General features: G+C 32.5%; 1 protein-coding gene across 1 annotated transcript in view; it reads left to right on the top strand.

Moving 5' to 3' along the window:
- Nucleotides 1-1548: 1548 nt before the first annotated feature.
- Sclp (leucine rich repeat containing protein 20 sclp) overlaps nucleotides 1549-20536 on the top strand; it is a 37138-nt gene continuing 18150 nt past the window's right edge. The window contains exon 1 of the mRNA XM_088238050.1: nucleotides 1549-2076. Within this exon, the coding sequence (XP_088094176.1) occupies nucleotides 1914-2076 (163 nt within the window). The 5' untranslated portion in view covers nucleotides 1549-1913. The remainder of the gene's footprint in view (nucleotides 2077-20536) is intronic.

Genomic DNA, 20536 nt, shown 5'->3' with positions numbered 1-20536 from the left:
CGGTCCATTCTCTCCGCCTATCCCTACGGAGAAATGGCGTGATACTAGTATTAGTAGTAGTGTTAAACTTGATTAGCTTCTTTGTTGTTCTGAATATGTGCTTTTAAAAAAATTGTTACTATTATTAAAGTCCCGAATTGAGTTATATATATAAGTTCTGAAAATCTAATTCACGTATATTATTTATTAATTTATTATTAAACATACAAGCATAATTGAAATAAAATCGGGACATTGGTGCATGCAAGTCATAGTTTGTACTGTGCTGATCAAGGAACATCACATTATTATTTCGCAACCGGCGGATCGGAACATTAGATTATACTTTATTTATTTATTTATTCATTCAAAATTACACTCGTTTAAATATGAATGAACTTATTAAGGCTTTAAAAAGCCTAAAGGCTATGCCCGTGTCAAGCCATAATAATTAACAATAAAAATATTTAGAAAAATTAATTGAGTTAAATTTTAATGACATGTGATGCAATAGAATAACAATCTAGAAAAACAAGGTATAAGTAATAAATAATTCAATTCTAAAGAATACAATGCAAAAAGATAATCAGTTATAAATATTGAAATATAAATTTTTCAAATTTAGATATATACATATTCATCATCCTCATTCTCTTTCCGCACCTAATGGTGCATAGGGTACTGCATTGGTACACCAATCGCAGCGTACCTTGATCATTTTTTGTTACATGAAGATAATATGATCAGTCTTACGCTTCAGGTACCAGTCCCGCGACTACGAAATATTCGGGCGTGAAAACACCCTTTTAAATAAATATTTCATGTCAACCATGTCGGGAATTGAACCCGAGACCTCTTGGCAAACGCCCTGACCATTACGCCACGAGGCCGACTACATAATCAAATATACACAATAATGGTATCATTAAAATCAACAAAATAGTAATAAAATATAGTAGTATTAAAATAATAATAATAGTATCATTGAAAGCAATAGAAAATTAATATATAAATATAAACATAATTAAATTGATAATTTAAATATATTTTCTAGAAACTCACTCTATAGGTACTGTAGTAAGAAATAGGAGTAATACATAACATGCCAAATAAAAGAAGTACTAAATTAAAAAATACATAATGAAAAAACAAAAAAATTTCATGATATATTAAAAGCAATTAAAAGTAAAAGTACTTTGTTTTATATGATTTATAAATAAATATGTACCCAGATAAAATTATTGCGTGAAATTCGAAATTATTTCTCTTTTTATATGTACGCAATAATATATCGGTATCAACTTGAGTACATTATAATTGAGACATGTTTGCCCGCTATGTTTACGAGTTGAACAAAATACAGACGCACATTTCGCGCGCAAAAAGAAAAACAAAACAAAGCCACGTGCCGGTCTAAAAATACTCGCAAATTAATGTTGTTTTTACCTTGCCTTTCAGACGGAATCTTTGTCTTCCGCATCAAAATGTATGAAGCTGTTGTGCGCGCGCAGGATTCCATCTCCCTCTTCTAGCGAACGTATAAAGCCAGCCTGCTCGGCGTTTTCCCGCATTTGACGTTTGACAGCTGTTCGAAAAACGTACGCCAGTTCGCGGCCAACGGAGAAAGTGCGCATTGTGTACAAAACAAAACGGCAAAAACGCTTCCGTGAAAACAGTGCGTGACTGATTTGGCAGTAAACAATTATTGTGCGTTTGTGAAAAAAATATTCAAATTGTTTAACTTATTTGTGCGTGACACTGCGAGAAAGCGAAAACAAACGCATTCAATTTTCAAATAAGCTGCACTCGAAAAGTGAACTGCTCTGTGATTTTGGATTCAGACATTCGCGCTTTTCCGTATATTTTACGAAAAAACTGTCAGACGTCAGTGATTTTCTTTTGTTTTTGAAGAGTTTTCTTTTGAAAGAGGCGAAATGAAGCCCCCGACGCAATTTGGAAATGACATAACTAGCCAGGCTAACAATACGGAAGTGGACCCTCGCATGGGAGCCATGATGATCTGCACAAGACTAGCGGGCAGGGCCATCATCAGAGTAGTGGGAAGGTGTGAGGACGCGCAGGAAAATAACAATTTAGGTAAGTACCTACCCAAAAAATATTATTTAAATAACCTAAAAGCGTCAAATAAAAAATCATTTTAATTACTTATTGCAATATTTTTTATTATCAAATATACATTTCTAGCTAATTAAATGACACCATTTTTCTTTCTCTTTTGATTTTACACTTTTTTTTTTAAAGGACATATTTGCTTTCCCATTACTTACCCAAATATTTAGATTTTCGGGACTATTTTCAACGAGTTGTAAATAACTCACTATTAGAAAATGGGAATCAAGTTGAGGTAGAGTGGGGTTCGAACCTCGGACCTCTGATCCGTGAGTCCGCAACACTAGCCACGGGACCACAACCCGTTTATTTATTATTATTTTTTTGCATCGAGAGAGAAATCGCAATTTTAATTTTTGTGTCGGGAATCGATCTCGGAACCTTCCGTGCGTGAATCAAGCGTCTTCACCACTAAACTACGGAGTCCGGATTTTATTATAGAGTTTTCCTTATTAATATTTTTCATCATTTAATTCAAAATAATTTAAAAAATAAAATACTACCTTTTATTAAATTTGTTTATTACGCAAGATTTGATTTGTTTCTGCCTTTTTTGCTGTCACATATAAATAAACATATAAATTAAAACAAGTCAAAGTAATTAGTAGGTACTATAATTTGAATGAAAAAACAAATAACAGAAGAAACAGAAAAATAAACAAAATAATGAAAAATTCTCATCATTATATCCCTATCCGTACACGTAGTGGGTGCATAGGGCACTGCATTGATACTCTAATTGCAGCGCATCTCGATCATTTTTACTAGATGGAAGGTAGGGTATTCAGTCCTACGCTTCAGCTGTCAGTCTAAAAACAACTAAATATTTCACGTCCGTTCTGCCGGGAATCGAACCCAGGACCTCAAGTATGATAGGCAAACACGCCAACCACTACACTACAAGGCGGACTTATCTCCACTCGTATTCCTTTTCAAAATTTCAACCTGAGAGTATCGATCAGAGTCAGAAACACTCATCCATGGTTTTGGCCCCATGACTGTAAAAAATTGTCCAGAGCCCCGATTACAATGGGGTATTAGCAGACTTGTCTTCCCCCCATAAATAAAATCGAAATTTATTTACGAAAATATGTATATTTTTATGAAAATTTAAAGTATCTTCGTCGGTAACCTGAAAAGGAACATGTTTAGACAAAAAGCATTAATAATAATTGTAGTAATAATCATAGTTTATTAACAAAAATAACAATTACTTTATCTACTACATACAAACATAGGTAATAGATTTATCTGAATCATGTCTAGTCTGCCTAACTAGGTACAACCTGTTTTAAGGCAGACATTTTTATGCAAAAATAAACATTAACACTACTACCTATTAGTTAATTTACTCTACAGTTATACAATATTAATTTATTATTTAAAAATGTATTTTGAGTAAATTTACCGACTTTTCTCGACCTAAACCCAATAACAATTTTTTTACAAATTTATTAAATTGAATCCGGGTCATGGTTTTGCAATGTTTGGGTAACACATCGAATATGTTGGGGCCCAGAAACCTGAAATTTCTTTGCCCGAATTCAGAGTTTGTGATAGACCCCATGACCCATCCTCTAATTTAACTTCTGGTAGTGTGGGAGTGTTCCTTTTGGGATTTGGTAGAATAATTTGTTTTGACAAACATTATTATTTTAAAAATACATAATTGCCTTATATCTAAGTTCTCAAATTCCTCAAATAACTTGTTGATGGGGTACCTGAAGGGCTTCTTTAAAATTATTTATTTTTTTGATTTTTGAGCGGATTCGAGAGGTTTGAATATTTATTAGTGCCTCTCTATCCTTTTATGCCATAAGTTATAATTGAGTTACATAAAGTAAAATATAGTGTTTTGAGTTTAATTTAATTTAATTTAATTGTATACAGATTATATTTTTCATACAGAAAAATTAAATTTGCTATGTAGATACAATTGACGAAAACGGTTAACTTACCATTGTGATACGGGCCCGGGGCCTCGATTACAATGGGAAGTTAAAAGTTAAATTGTCTATAAAGAAAAACTGATATTTGCATACGAAAATGAATATACGTTCTTGAGCATTTAAAGTATCTTCATCGGTAACCTATAATTGAACACGTTTAGAAAAAAAACCTGTATGCAAATTCTGCTTTTCATACAGAAAACTAAATTTTATTTTGTAGATATAATTGAAGATTAATGTAAACTTCCCAGTGCAAGCGGGGCTCAGGTGTAGAATAACTACATGGTATATCTCTTATATGAGAATGCATTTGATATAACTAATAACAGTCTTTATTACACTGTACTAATTTTGTCATTTTTAAGTAGTTTCGACCATTTTGAAGAAGATAGATCAAAAAATTTACTCCTAGGCATCACTTTTGAGTAGACCTGTCACCCGTTTAGATGTGTAAAATTGCTACTCCTTTACAAAACTCAATATTATAATTATGATAGTAAGTTTTTTTATTTAAATTGATTTCAACAGAGAGCTGGTTTAAGTGGCCACTTTTCACACTGTGTAACATTCACCGTTCTGCCCATGTTTGAACATCCACATTTCCTCAACTCTTCCATCTGTTGACTTTTGTGAAGTAAAAGAGCTGAAACCTTTATCACGTGGCTCTCTAACTTCACTGAAATCAACAAATGGAACAATTGAAGAAATATGGATGTTCAAACATAGGCAAAAGGGTGAATTGGCCACTTAAACCAGCCAATGACTATAATCCCTTATTTAAGGTATTCTCCATCCCTGTTGTAACTTGTTAATCATTTTTAGGCTAATTCATAAGGTAATTCAAAAATTAGAGCAGAATGCAAGGCTGAGTTAAGCATTATCGACAAAATTAAGAAAGGTCTTTTACGATGGTTCGGTCATGTGGAGCGAATGAATGATGAAAGAACGGCTAAAAAGATTTATGATGCGAATGTGTCTGGTTGTAGAAGTCGAGGAAGGCCGAGAAAGATATGGCATGATCAAGTACAACAAATTCTTGAAAGTGGTCATGTGAAAAGTCGGAATAATCGACGTGCGTGCATGAGAAGATGTATGAATGTGAAGGAAGCAAAGGAAGTGTGCCAGGACAGAGTGGTGTGGCGTTCTATCCTCTCTGCCTACCCCTCCGGGGAAATGGCGTGATGGTTAGTTAGTTAGTTAGCTAATTCAAAAATTCTACTAAATCTACGTTATAGGAACAAAAAGTCGATGTGACCTATTTTTTCTTTCTAAAAATATGCTTATGTCTGCTATTAATTATCTTTTATATCAGATTACCGCCTAAACAATAAAGATAAGATTGTAAACAAAGAATTATTCATTTTTATGAATCAACAAATCGCGTGATTTACCGAGTTTTTGCTCGGATATTTTTGGAGGCTCTTAACGTTTTTAATCCCAGATTTATAAACACACGTCTCTCATACAGTAATAAAAGCGCGCGGCGTGCTATGTGCATGGGACATCGCGATAGTTAGTGCCTAGAATGCTCTGATTAATTTTTAAAATTGTTTTTTTACGTTTTAATTCCAAATAAAAGTTCTTTCTAATTAATCTACGTAGATTTTTTTCAATATCTCCCGTAATTATTAAATTAGGTGACCTTAAAGTAAGGTGTATTCAGAGACATATTATTATTATTATTATTATGGATAACTTATATAGCGCCATTTTCGTAATAAAATATCTCAAGGGCGCTTTACATGGCGATTCTATTGCTAAGTTAATTTAATTGAAGCTTTTAAATTTGTAATTTAATTAAAATAATTTATTTTGTTATCACGTGCTACGGATTTATTCAAATGATTTAGAGAACAAGTGGGTTTTAAGTTTTTTCCGAAACATCACTTCACTTTCACAGCCTCGCACCTCTGCTGGGAGAGCATTCCATGCCATAGGGCCTGCGACCGCAAATGCGCGTTCACCAAATTTAGTGCGCTGTTTGCGTAGAAGTATAATAACTTTTCCTCTCGCCGTAGACGTAGCTGATCTAAGCGTGAGACGCCTGTCAGCTAGTTCATCTGGAATGCATAGTTCCCTTAGATATTCCGGAGCCGATTTGTGCAGTGACTTATACATAAGCCAACAGAGTTTGTATTCGACCCTCTGTGGAAAACGTAGCCAGTGTAGTTCCCGAAGTAGTGGAGTGATATGACTGAACTTAGAGATTCCGAAAATAAGTCTCGCTGCGGCATTCAATACAGATTGTAGGCGAGTCATTTTGTTCATTGGTAGACCTGCATAGATATTATTACGATGATGATTATGTTAATGAACAATGCAACTCTAAATATAGTTTTTAAATGAGAGGAAGTTCAGTGGTTTTAAAAATGTAGACTATCAAACTTAGCTAATTAAAAAAAATGTATTTTTAAGTATCGTATTATCACCGTTATGTTATGTAATTTCGAAATTACTCCGCGTGTGACTTCACAAGTTCTCTCGGCAAGTTCTGCTGATTGGTGAATGGGCTTCCCGTAAACCGGAAATCTATTACAACACTATCATTGGTGGGTTCGGGAGAATTAATAACGTCGTTCAAAGTAGTCGGTTTTGATTAAAATCTTTTTTTTTTTTATACGTTTTCAAGAAACTGCGTCGTATAATTTTAATGCTCTAATTTCTACCACGCGTAAGAAAACGTTTTTTTAAGTAATTTCTCGTAGCGTCGAACATTTTCATGTAATGTTTTTCTGCGTTTTTGTGACGTGTATTTATTTTATTTTTTTATGACGTTTCAGACAGTTTTTTCCGTACTTAAACAGGCCGTTCTGTGTCCCACCTGAAGAATACAGTGACTCGATGGTTGCTTTCAGCTAAAAATCCTGAATAAGGAAATCGAGCGGAGATAAGTCCGCCTCATATACACTAACATTATGATCGCGTAAACGATAAACATCCACGGTGAGAAATGGTTATCACGTCGCTTATTAGCACGTCGATAGTTATTTGTCATTGAGCAGTACATTTTTTCCTTTGAACGGGTCACCCTAGTGCAGAGGTCGGCAAACTGCGGCTCGCGAGCCACATGCGGCTCTTAAATCACTTGACCGCGGCGCAATTTTCACCTTCATTCGATTTGTTTCGTCTACTGTCTCTAAAGAAAAAATTTAAGGATTATTGCCACTGAAAGTTCCAACACGCGGCGAGAATATTGCAAATGCTATCATTAAATGCATGGAAAAGCATCATATTAAACTCGATAAAATTGTTTCAATGATGCAGATGGGACAAAATGTTTTTTTAAGAATAAAAATTAATCACGAGATACTTCTTTACCATTGCATCATTCAACAACAACCGCTTTGTGCGCAGACGTTTCCAGAAGAAATGTTTCAATGATTAATATTTTCATCACAATTTTAGCTAAAGCTTTTTATCATCGCATTTAAATTGTTAAAGAATTTCTAATTTAAATGTATATTTTCAACTGCTTATACACGTACTCTATTATCTTAATAATAACCTTAGTACGTCGCCATTACAGAAGAAACAGTTTGATAGATTAATGAATTTGGCTCTCAAAGAAAATCTTAATTAATAAATAAAACAACTTTGATTTGTTTTCCACCGACCGGTTTCAAAGCAAACAAGCTTCTTCGTCAAAGTTTACGTAACTAATGAATTGATTCCTTTTTTTATCATGTTTACTAAATACTATACGTGGAGCCAATAAATCAAGTCTTTTTTTCCTTTAAAGGGTGGTAATTTGATATAAATATTTTCGAAACTAGACAGAAGTAGACTAAAAGAAATATTGTTTATTTGGTTAACAATTAATTGTTTAAAATTATGTATTGCTTTTTTCATTTCTAAGATTTCTAAGTTGTCTAATATATTTAAATTTATTTTTTAATAAATATTTGCGTTCTAATAATTTACCCAAATATTTAATTTTGAGGGCCATTTTCAACGAGTTGTAAATAACTTACTATTAGAACATGGGAATCAAGTTAGGGTAGAGTAGTATTCGAACCATGGACCTTCGGTCCGCGAGTCCGACACACTAGCCACAGGACCACAACCCGATTTTGAATATTTTATTTTCAACATGAAGTACTTTTAATCCAGTGTCTTTATTGAAGTTATGATTCTTTTCTATCAGATGGTTTGTGAGTTCAGAAAAAAATATTATTATTCAAGCACCTTAAGTGTTCTTTTACTCTAATATTAAAGTTTCTTATTGTTTTTCCAATGTAGATTGAATCGCAATCATTATAATTTAATTGGTATATGCCAGATTTATTATATTTAAAAAAAACTTTGGTTCTTTTGACTAATGAGTTTGCCGACCACTGCCCAGTGACTCAAATTTATTTAGTACACAATTTTATATTTAGTATTCTTTAAAATATATTGAAAAATATGTACAATGAATTCGATGTTCCTCATTATCGATTATGTAGGAACATTATACTTGTACAAGTATGTAATAAATTCATGTATTTTTTGCTCGAATAAAATACAGAATAAATTAAACAGGTTTGTGTTCGTTGAATATCTAGGGTACGTGTTATGATTTACTCAAATTACACAACAATTACTTCACGAAAAAATAAAAGTTATCATTATTTGTATCGAAATTGATACGTTTACAAGCCGGAGTTAAATAAAAATTTGAAAATAAAATAACTAAGGAATCTTCAGACATTGAAAGAACTTTTCTTCATAGAAACATATTTTCTCCCTAGATACGGCGCCAGAGTAGTGATTTTTTTACACATTATAGATATTTACAATTAGCGTGACTCTATTGTTTTGTTTATTTATTATTTAATTATTTTACAGAAACAAACAGTCGACAATGATATAATAACATAAAAAGATACGGTTTAAAGACAGACCAGCGAAGTTTCTAAATAAAAATCATACGAGTACATATTAAACTGTGGTACAACAAAAGGGTGTGTTTATGTGTATTTGTATGAGAGCAAGTATAGAGGTGTGTTTGTGTGTATTTGTGGAGAGAGTGTTTAGGTGTGTGTAAGTGTGAGCATCATTAAATAGCAAGTGGGATCGCATCGCAGCCAGAAAGAATGGGTCTTAATTTATTTTTTAATAAATTAAGGGGGCGTGTTGAATATAGAAATATATTTATTTATTTAAAAGGAACAAACAGTCGACAATGATATAATAATTTGTTTTTTTAAATACAGTTTAAAGACAGACCAGCAATGTTTCTAAATAAAAATCATACATATTATTAAATTGTGTTACAACAAAAGGATGTGTATATGTGTATTTGTAAGTGTAGATGTGTGTTTATGTGTATTAGTGTGGGAGTAAGTGTTCAGGAGGGTACATCATTAAATAGTAAGTGGGATCGTATCGCAGCCAGAAAGAATAAGTCTTAATTTATTTTTAAATAAATTAAGGGGTGTGTAAAATATATCAATAGATTAAAAAAAACATTATAGTTAAAGCAAGAACGATAGAGGAAAGAGTGTTGTGCATAGTTAGTTCTACAGACTGGCAGATGGAATAAATACTTATTTCTTGTCACACGAAAGGGGACATAAAGATTAATTTTGGAGAGTAGGTTAAAAGAGTCTACTTTATTATTTAATAATTTATGTAAATAGCATAATTCAGATACTGTGCGTCTATTTCAAGGGTAAAAAATCCATTTTGTTTGGCAGATTGGCTGTAAGTACAAAGCGTTTTATTGGTTTTATAATCTAGGCATTTTAAAAATTTTCGTTGAACATTTTCAATCCTTTCTATGTTTGTTATGTATATTGAACAAAAAGCATAATAGTTAGTTGTTTTTTTGATAAATCGTGTCCAGTTTTATCTGCCGTCTTCGGACGTACGGCATACAAATGTGATAAATAATTTTTAAAAACGGAAAAAGTACCGACATAGAAAAAAATATTCAGATTATCTTTTTTTTTTTAAAAAAGAATAATCGTTTTAACCCCGAATATAACGCGAATTTAAATTAATTCTTTGTTTTTTTACAATAAATTTATCTTACATTTTTAGGTTTATGTAAAATATTTTGTCATTATTACTTCCGACGTTTAATTTTTAATTTTAATTTTAATAGTTATAATTTATCATTAATATAAGATTAAGTTTGTTAATATTTTGATTACTTTGTTGTAATTTTTCTAGTTATTAAGTTCTATCTTCCTTCTAATTTTACTGTAAGTTTCTATTTTCTGTTAAAAAGGCACTATCAGGTTTCGGTGGGTTTTTCTGTTAGTGCCTATTTCAATTTATGTTGAAATTTTTATTGGTTTGGATATGTGTTTATTATTACAATCGATATTTTGATGTTATTCTTGTACTTATATTTTTCTTATTTATTTATTTATTTATTTGACACTTTATATACATATACAATAAATATACATATAAGGGCGGGCATATTGCCTTAAGGTAATTTCTTCCTACCTACCCAAACCGTTCAGTTTGAGAAAATTATAAATACATGGACATATTGAAACTTACAATTTTATACAAAAATTAAAAGCAAAGATTAACAAAAATAAATATGTATATTAAAATAACACTATACTATGAAGAGAGGAGAGGGGATGGGAAGGAAAGAAGAAGGATAAAGGAACAGTTTAAATATTTAGATAGTGACATTTCAATCTTGACTTAAATGTAAATAATAAATATTTTCTTGTCTTTTGTTTGTATCTATATTGTTATTCCTGTCTGTTTATGTTTATAAATGTAACTTGTTTTTGGCCGATGTTATCAAGTTTTGGTAGTAGGCCCTAATAAAGAAAAAAAAAAAAAAAAACGCGAATGTTTTTTTAAGAAAGCATTATGAGTAAAATGTCGGTCAGTTTAAATTTCGGTCCATGATACAAATTACGATCATTTTTTGACTATCAAATACCTTTAGCGAACAAGAAACGCCAACGTCATAGCGTTCGATTGCATAAAAGGTGTTTCATTCAAGGTAACACGTTTACAACGTAAATCCAAGTACCTGCGATTACCTGGCTGCTTCTTTTCCTGGTTACGATCAGCTGTTAGGTCTAGACAAGCTGTGAACGAAAGCAGCAACAAGCTACCAGGGGCGAACCGTGTATAGAAGCGATTATGCGCAGCTTACCTTTATATTTGACTAACCACAATAATGTTTTATTTTCTATTGTAACTTTATTTACCGAAAAACAAATAAATAATTACCATTTATTTTTAATCGTTTCCACCATTTGTATTTTTATCCTAATATAAATATAAATTTTAATAAAGCGCGCCCAGCGCCCGAGGTGAGCTAAGAAACTAGCCAATTATTCCAGCTTATTTTTTTATACAAATAAGTATACTATATTTTGAATGTCTTAACCCCAGTGTGGGTTTTTACTCCTAGATTAAACTTGCAGATTACACAAATTATTTAAAGATTCTTGATTTAGAAAACAGTATTTCAAACATGATTTCTTAAGGACTATTTTTATTTAAGATAGTACTTTTAACATAAGACCATAATTACTTTCATGCGTTATATTGCAGGACATATAGCGCTCCACGCGGCCGTTTTTAGCTCTATTAATTGCTAGAACAATACGGCCAGTTGACATTTCAATTGAATATCTAATATCGACTGAATTCATTGTGGTATTTTTCATTTATTTTTTAATGAGTTATGTATTAAAGTAATGGATAATATATCTATATACTATAATATATCACGAAGTTGTATCGTTTGAGTTGATTTCATGGACGAGAGTTGTTGTATCACAGAAAACCACAGAAAAATATCAATTTATGGGATATATTACTTTCATTTTATTATGTACCTCCTATGTAGGCACAAATATATATTTTTTTATAGCTTACCTGTAAATAAAATCACCATTCGCCACTGGTACCTACCTACGTAATAACGTCAAAGTGGCATTAAAATTCACTGCGCGTAGCCGTAAAGAAAAAAACGTCGTTCTATTCTTTCAGCCTACCCGTAATAAAATTTCAATTATAAAATAAATCTACGCATATTATTATTTTTTAACATTAAAAATAAAACTCTTCTCATTTTGTGTAATTATATTATGTACTTTTTTTTAACAAATTACAACAAGGATGAAGAATACCTTAGAGAACAGAATATAGAAGTCTAGGCATTCACAGGGCTTATGCCCTGACTTATGGGCTGACTTGTCATTGGCTGGTTTAAGTGGCCATATTGCAAACTGTGTAACATTCACCATTTTGCCTATGTTTGAACGTCCATATTTCTTAAATTCTTTCGTTTTTTGATTTTAGTGAAGTTAAAGAGCTGAAACCTTTATTGTTGTGAAGAGGTTCATCTGATTTTGAGATTTATTTTATTTATTGGGGATATCAACAGTAATACATGTAAAAAAATATAACAAATAAAATATACTGAGAATAAAACCAATGACAGATATCCACAGAAATACATTAAATACACGTACAATACATACTAGTGTGTTTGTGTGAGTGTAAGTGAGTGAGAGGGTGGGTGAGTGGGTGTTATATTGGAATGAGGATGGACACGTGTGTAAATATTATTGCACAAGTGTCGAAAATATTTCACATACTAGGCAAGCCTAAAAAAAACAAGCCAATTTTTAAACTTCTTCTTGGATCAGTTGGTTTTATTACAATATTTTAGTTAGTCCAAATTGTAATTTGTTAATATTAATGCCTCCCAAGGGGGTGAAATCCAGTCTTCTCTACATTTTTTTTTGTTTAATCATTATTATTCATTTTCATTATTCATTTATTAGTTTATACATACAATGTTACAAAAATGGCACAAAAAACACTCTGGCAAATTCTGCTTGTACTAGGAGTAGGCTCAGTATATGAAGGGTCGGCAAGCCAGAAATATTAGTACGTCTAATGTTGCAACCGGTTCCTATATGGGCAAATGCCTGTTCTAAGAAACCGATTTGTTGCGGCAAATATGGTTTTCGAATATGTTTCCTATAAATAAAAACAATATTGAAGAAATAAAAAAATCAGTTATAGCTTAAAAGATAAGATAAGAAAAAAAAATACAGTTTACATTAAATGTAAAAATACAATTAAATATATAAATATAAAGCATACATACTTCATACAATACTAGAGAAAAGAACAAAATTAGACTTCCATTTAGGAAAAAGGCAAAGTCACAAAATTCAATTTTATTTAAAGCAATTAAAAAGTATTACGAAATGGAAAAAAATATTTATGAAGAAAAAACATATCAAAATTTAAAATAATGGTCAAGACATATGTGATAAACAACTTATAAATTAAATATATTTGCAATGTTATTATTAGAACACACATAACAATATGTATGATATGTGTGCCCTACTTTAAGATTTAAATAAAATAAAAATACATACATATACACATACATACATATATACACACATATACATACATATATATACACACATACATACACAATATATATGCACATGCGAAAATACAATAAATTTATATATGATTCAATGGGATAGCACAATCTACATATATGTGTGTTTAAATTTATAAATACTCCTTCTTACTTGTTCTAACTTTGAATGTTTTATAAACACACTTATCGATTTAAAAAATGTTGTGCTAAAATAGACATTTTATACATATTACAAATTGTTCCCTCCTCCAAAATGTTTTCCCATAAATGTCAAAATATTATTGTTTGAATTTTGTTTAGAGAGCGGAATGTATTAATTTACTGGCAAGTACAGTCCATTCAAATCTTGAATAACTTCTGTTTGTGTGTGCGTAGCAATTTTTTTTTTTTTAAATATTTTATTTATAAATCATAAAACATAAAGTATTTTACAAGTATAATACGTTAAATTACATTCCCAGGAGTTACAACAACTCAATTTGGGACATAAGTAACAATTAAATGTAGAAAATAACACATATTGAGAACAACAAAGAAACAAAGCCAGTTTAGCACCTTTATAACTAAATATAGCACAACAATATATACGCTAAAAACCTTTTCTTACACAAGAAGAATAAATATATATAAAAAAAACGCTTTTAAGAATAAAAAAAAGTAGTGAATCTACTAAGGGAGATAAGGTCATTAACATTACATGCCATGCAGATGATGCTGCCATAGTGATGATGAGAACACATCCATCTCAGTTAGTAAACATGTGGATGCCTAAGAAATGTCGTATGGTACAATGAACACATGATTATTGGAAACGTAATTCGGATCTACAAAACGCGTGTCAGGCCAAATCATGGTGTATACAACAGAGGCGAGGAAATATAGAGAGAAAATAAAAAATACGAAATATTAAGTAGAAAAACTAAATAGAAAAACCAAATAGCTGCCCAGAACGTCAGAGATGAAAGTACTAAAGGCAATCGCAGGGAAACCCAAAAGAGGCAGAATCTAGAGTCAAGAAGTTAGACGGATTTGCGATACCCAGTGCATAGTAAATAGATTATGGAGAGATTACGTCAATAGTTCCATTAATGGACAGCTCCAAAATCCCCTATACCATTGCCCACGAAATCCCGGCCGTTTATCGTCTGCCCGGAAGAACACCAAGGAGAGGGAAGAACAGCTGAAACTCAAAGTCGCAGGAGTTTTAGAAGAATTAGTTTTTGAGAATTAGTTATTATATAAATTATTCTGGGGTGCCATACGAAATTTGAATTTTTATTTGGTTTACAGACAGACACTAATACATTATTAAATCGGAACGCGGTGTACTAGAGTAAAAAATTGACGCAAATCAATGAAACAACACAACGAAATATAAAACGTTTATAATGCCAGGTAAAATACGGAAATAAAGTTCTTAAATTAATTATGAAATGACAAAGAGTGACCATATTGGTACATTTGCAGACAGATACAGCGGTTACCGGCTGTGATGGAGGCATATTTTGCGCCATATTAGGATCTTCTGGTAAAGCCTTGTTCTCGACTAAGGTCGACTAGTTCTATAACTTAACATAAACAAGCATGTACAATAATAGCGGTCCTCGCGGTGCGATGGACAAGACTCTTGCATCACATACGGAGAATTGCGGGCTCGATTCCCGGTAAGATCGCAAAATAGTCATTTTTCTCAAGCCTGTAGCTTAATCACAAATAACTATCGACGTGCTAATAAGCGACTTGATAACAATTTCCTACCGTGGTTGTTTATCGTATTCGCGATCGAAATGGATCATCCGCGAACACCTAATATAAAATGTAATTTTATTTATTACACGGCCTAAGCCAATTACAACAGTTACATGAAGAAACACAATTACAAGAAACTGAATAAAAAGAACATAAAACTATGTAGCTAAGACAAACAAGGGCAAAACAATAATGGTATACAATAATTCATAAAAACGAAAGACTTCGAGCTAAACCATGCCAATCCAACTTCTTCCCACACTGTTTAGTCGCGAAGAGATCTACGAAATGCCGGAAGATCTATCCCAAAGAATTCCAAGTTGTGTGACGAATTGACCAATCTACACATTCTGGACATTGGGGCATAAAAACAAAAGTTGCTCTTAGAAGATTTTATAAATAGCAGATTTTTCTGCTGTCAAAATATTTACGTTTCGCGACGTATAATTCTGCTGTGCAATCACACATTTGAATTTCACCGGTGTCAATATGGAAAATATTCCAAAACTGCTATTTTTATTTATTTATTGATTACTAATCAAGCTATTTATTGCATTTAGCTGGCGGCTGGCGAGCCAAATGTCAAGGAAAGCGGTTGCCATAGTAATTCCAATTTAATTTTCACTTTTTCGTTTAAGATACTCCTTACTATTTTGCAAATGCAATATACTGTATTATTTTTTACTAAATATTTTGACATTTAATATTAGGTGTTCACGGATGTTCCATTGTGATCGCGAATACGATAAACAACCTTGGTGAAAAATTGTTATGTTCCACAGGATAAGTATTGAAAATATTTTGTATTCTATATGTACTATGTACATGTACCAAAGGATTGTATTTTTCTGTTTATTTTTGTTCATTCTGAAAACTGATATTGATTCGATAAAGTTTATTATAATTTTATGAGGTAATTTCATAAAGATACATACGAACCATAGAATTAAGAATAGTCCAGAAACTGCATACGCACATCAAACAGAAGGCGACTAAACTACTCATAAATGAGTAGGTTTACGTTTTGAGCCGTTAGTTTCTTTGTAGACGTCGCTTAGTACGCAACTCCTGATTTGAATTCAACTATGCCGTGTTGCGTCCTTTTAAAGTGTAAAAATACTGCTAGGATCTTAAAGAAACAGGATGCAATCACATTTCATGTGTAATTAGCAAATGAATGTGTAAATAACAAATGCATAACTTAAAAATTGAATTATTTTTCCATCTGTCAGATTGTCGAAGAAACAAATTGGAAATTTCGTTAGTGTTGCCAGGGTAGTAATTTTTTTTACCCTACTTTGCTCATCTAATGAGATAATTATTGAAAATTGGATCTCGGATTAAACAACTCTGTGGTGGACATTTGACCGACATTATCTTCAGAACATCAAATATTGTTTAACATGATATAAAAATATCCGTTTAATGTAAAATAAAATTTGTTTTCTATTTCAAGTTTAAAGTTCATTAATTCAATTACTCTTACTAAATGACCCTTTACTTATCTACTCAGTTTTAATCAATATTTCCGCATGCACAATAAAATTTTAGAGAAATGAACACATTGCTTTTTTTTACCTTACATTTGTGTAATAATTATATTTTTTCCCATCGTGCAACATTACGCGGCGACATCACGAATGCGCGCGGCGAAAGTGGGGCAGAGTGAAGGAATTATTGGACACAGTCCGACGTATTCAAATATGATTCTACGCTCCTTCTGGACTATTCTTAATTCTATGAAACCAACCATATTTTGAGTTTGTCAAATTGAACAATGTTTGAGTATGTCCAAATGCTTACAGACTGGCTGGATTTCCTCCCTAGGGAGTTATTCATATTTAAATTTATTGCCTAGACTTCCATATTCCCTTCTCAAAAATGTTTTCCCTCTGTTAAAATAAATTTTAATATGAATAACTCCCTAGGGAGAAAATCCAGCCAGTCTGCAAGCATTTGGACATACTCAAACATTATTGAATTACTACCTGGTAAAAGAAGAAGGGTAAAAATTGGAAAATTGTTTTCAGGCGTTGACTCGTTGGTGATTTGGTTCAGCCGGATGAATCTCACCCACGTGATAAAGGTTTCAGCTCTTTGACTTCACAAAAGTCAACAGATGGAAGAGTTGAGGAAATGTGGATGTTCAAACATGGACAGAATGGTGAATGTTACACAGTGTGTAAAGTGGCCACTTAAACCAGCCAATGACAGGTCATAAGCCCTGTAAATGCCTGGACTTCTATATTCCCTTCTCAAAAATGTTTTCCCTCTGTTGAAATAAATTTTAATTGTCCAATTTATTTCACTACTGATAATAGTATACGAGAACAAAGTTAGCTATGCTAACAATATAATATGAATTCAAATTTTCCGGAACCATCCATCTTAATTTCACCGACGCCATCTTGTTCTATTTTTAAGCATCGCCACGTGTTCTCTGCTTTTGGTTTATCTAGTCTAACCTTTTCTGTGGCGTTAGGTATTACTATAGCAATTGCTATGGAAATTTTAGGTGATTGAGTAAATTTAAGATCATACTTTGGAGGATCACAGGACAATACCATAAAAAATAATTCAGTTTATTGCATTTGCAAAATAGTAAGGAGTATCTTATACAAAAAAGTTAACATTTTATTTCAATTGCAATAGCGACTGCTTTTCTTGACATTTGGCTTGCCAACCACCGGCTAAAGGCAATTAAATAGCATGATAAATAATAAATAAACGAATAAAAATAGCAGTTTTTGAATATTTTCCATATTTACACCGGTGAAATTCAAATATGTGATTGCGCGGCGGGATTATACGTCGCGAAACGTAAATATTTTGACATTTAATATTGATCGCGAATACAATAAACAACCATGGTGAGACATTGTTATCACGTCGCTTATTAGCACGGCAATAGTTATTAGTGATTGAGCTACTGGTGTCCTAGTTTTTAACTAAGATTATAACAGATGTTTCCGAGTGTACGAAATCTTTTCGGAATACTTGACCTCGACGAGTAAAGCGCGCACAACGGCGTGCGTCTTTACGTGCTATTTTTGCATGGCCGGCCCTCCGAGCGCGGAAACTGAGAGCGCGTTAACACGCTTACGGCACTTAACCGGTTAATGCTCGTGTTTTGAATTAAATTTATGACATTCTGCGCGGACTGCAAAACACTGCGCTGTTGACAGTTTACCGTTTGCGAGAAAAACAGATTAATATTTTAAAAGGTATAGTGCCAAAGTCGCAGTTTCCAACAAAATATAAAGCGCGCATTTCGTTGACAGATACATCTTTGAATTTAAAAATACAATTTTTCCCCCTTCTCCAGATTGTAGAATTTAAGTCTTTGTGTTTATTTTCAAGAGCAGAAGTAGATGTTCAAAGGAGATAGAATGCGGGCAACATTAATAGCGCTCTATGCACGCCGCACGCGGCAGGCGCCGTGGCGCAGTTGGTAAGACGGCTAGCCGTGAAATTGGCATCGCGGATTCGATTCCCACCGGTTGTAAGAAAAAAATTTCAAGAAAGATTTTATTCTTAATGAGGAATTTCAGCCCTGCGGGAATTGGATACAAAAAATGTTTTCTTGCGCGCGGTAAAAATTAAAGCATTAAATCGTACTGCAAAGTTTCTTGAAAATATATTAATAAAATAATAAAAAACTAACTATTTTGATCGACGTCACGGTTATATGAATTAACCAATGATAAGAGAGCTGCGAAAGATATCCGGTTTACATACCGTCAACGGACCAATCGGCAGAACTGTTAGAGAATAAGCGGAAGAGAACCTTTGACGTCACATGCGGAGTAATTTCGTAGCGTGTAACAGTCGGCGATAGCCTGAAATGTAACCATGTAACAGAGGGACGGCATCCCTCAGCGTTTTCTACTTTCATCCATCTTTATTTTATTTATTTATTATACGGCACAAGTGCCTTTTACAATATTAACTAAACAAAATAATGAGTTAGTTAGATATACAAAAAATTAAAAACAATATTAAAACATGGGTATAAAAAGAAAAAGTAAAATAACAAGAAATATATATATATATACATGTATGTATGTCAGCTTACAAAATATATAAAATGAATAAACACCAGATCATTAGCATAAGTATCTTTGGCAAATAATTTGTTAATTGTTACTATGGAACATCATAAAATATTTATAAAGAGATGATTTGAATTCAGAGACTCGAGTTAAAAATGTCCATATGAGAGGTACATTCGTTTCCTAGTCTGTGTATACGCGGTATTGGTGAGTGACAAAGATAGTTGGTTTGAGAAGGGTGACAATAATATAGACTATTTTGTCTTGCAATATTTTGAGTTTGTCCAAATTTTTGTAGACAAGGACTGGATTCAACTCCCTGGGGAGCTGTTTATATTAACATATTACAACAGAGATGAAGAACATTTAAGAGAAGTAATATAGATTAACTTCACAAACATCAACAGATGAAATAATTGAAGGAATAAAGATGTTCAAATATAGGCAGAATGGTGAATGTTACACAGTGTGTAAAGTGGCCACTTAAACCAGCCATTGACAGGTCATAAGCCCTGTAGATGCCTGGACTTCTATATTACCTTCTCTTAAATGTTCTTCATCTCTGTTGTAATATGTTATTTTGTCTAGTTCTACGTGTTGGTATATTAATGTTTATTAAATCCAGGAGTTCGCAACAATCGAATTAATGATTTTATATAAAAATATTATGTCAGTTATTTTTCTGCGATCCTCCAGAGTAGGTAAATTCAAAAAGTTTAATAAAGACATGTATTTGATCTGTTCTGTAGATATGCAGTCTTTCAACATTATTTATATGAATTTTGTAAAAAGGGAGACCATATAGTAGAGTTGTACTCTAATTTATTCGCCACCATACTTGTCACTATACCCTTCGGTTGTGTCTGCTGTTGACTGACCAGACTTCAGATTTTGGTTTATCTGATCATGCCACGTCTTCCATGGTCGTCCTCGTCCTGCGTTACCATTCAGTCTCGCGATATATATTTGTTTCAACATTCTTTCGTAATCCATTCGTTCTACATCAACAAACCACCAAAAAAACCACGCGGTGAAGAGTTAACTCTGTACTTCAGATTGTAATCGGGCCTCGGTATATTAAAATATTTCCTATCGAGTAAATGACACGAGTGCGTTTGAGACAATAAAGTAGATTATTATGTGAAACAATAAGTAATTCGTAATAATTATTAGATCAGTTGAATGGCAACGGTGAATGGAAGAGGGAATGAACAACTTTCCCCGCTTTTTCACAACGCTGATGATGATACAATCGTCAGGTGGGTACCTACCTAGAGCCAGCTTTGCGGAACTAT

Source organism: Micrasema longulum, unplaced genomic scaffold, assembly GCF_059751315.1.
Source record: "Micrasema longulum isolate JH-2025_06_02 unplaced genomic scaffold, ASM5975131v1 h1tg001822l, whole genome shotgun sequence".
NCBI classification, from domain to species: Eukaryota; Metazoa; Arthropoda; class Insecta; order Trichoptera; family Brachycentridae; genus Micrasema; species Micrasema longulum.
This window is presented reverse-complemented; position numbering and strand designations above follow the sequence as displayed.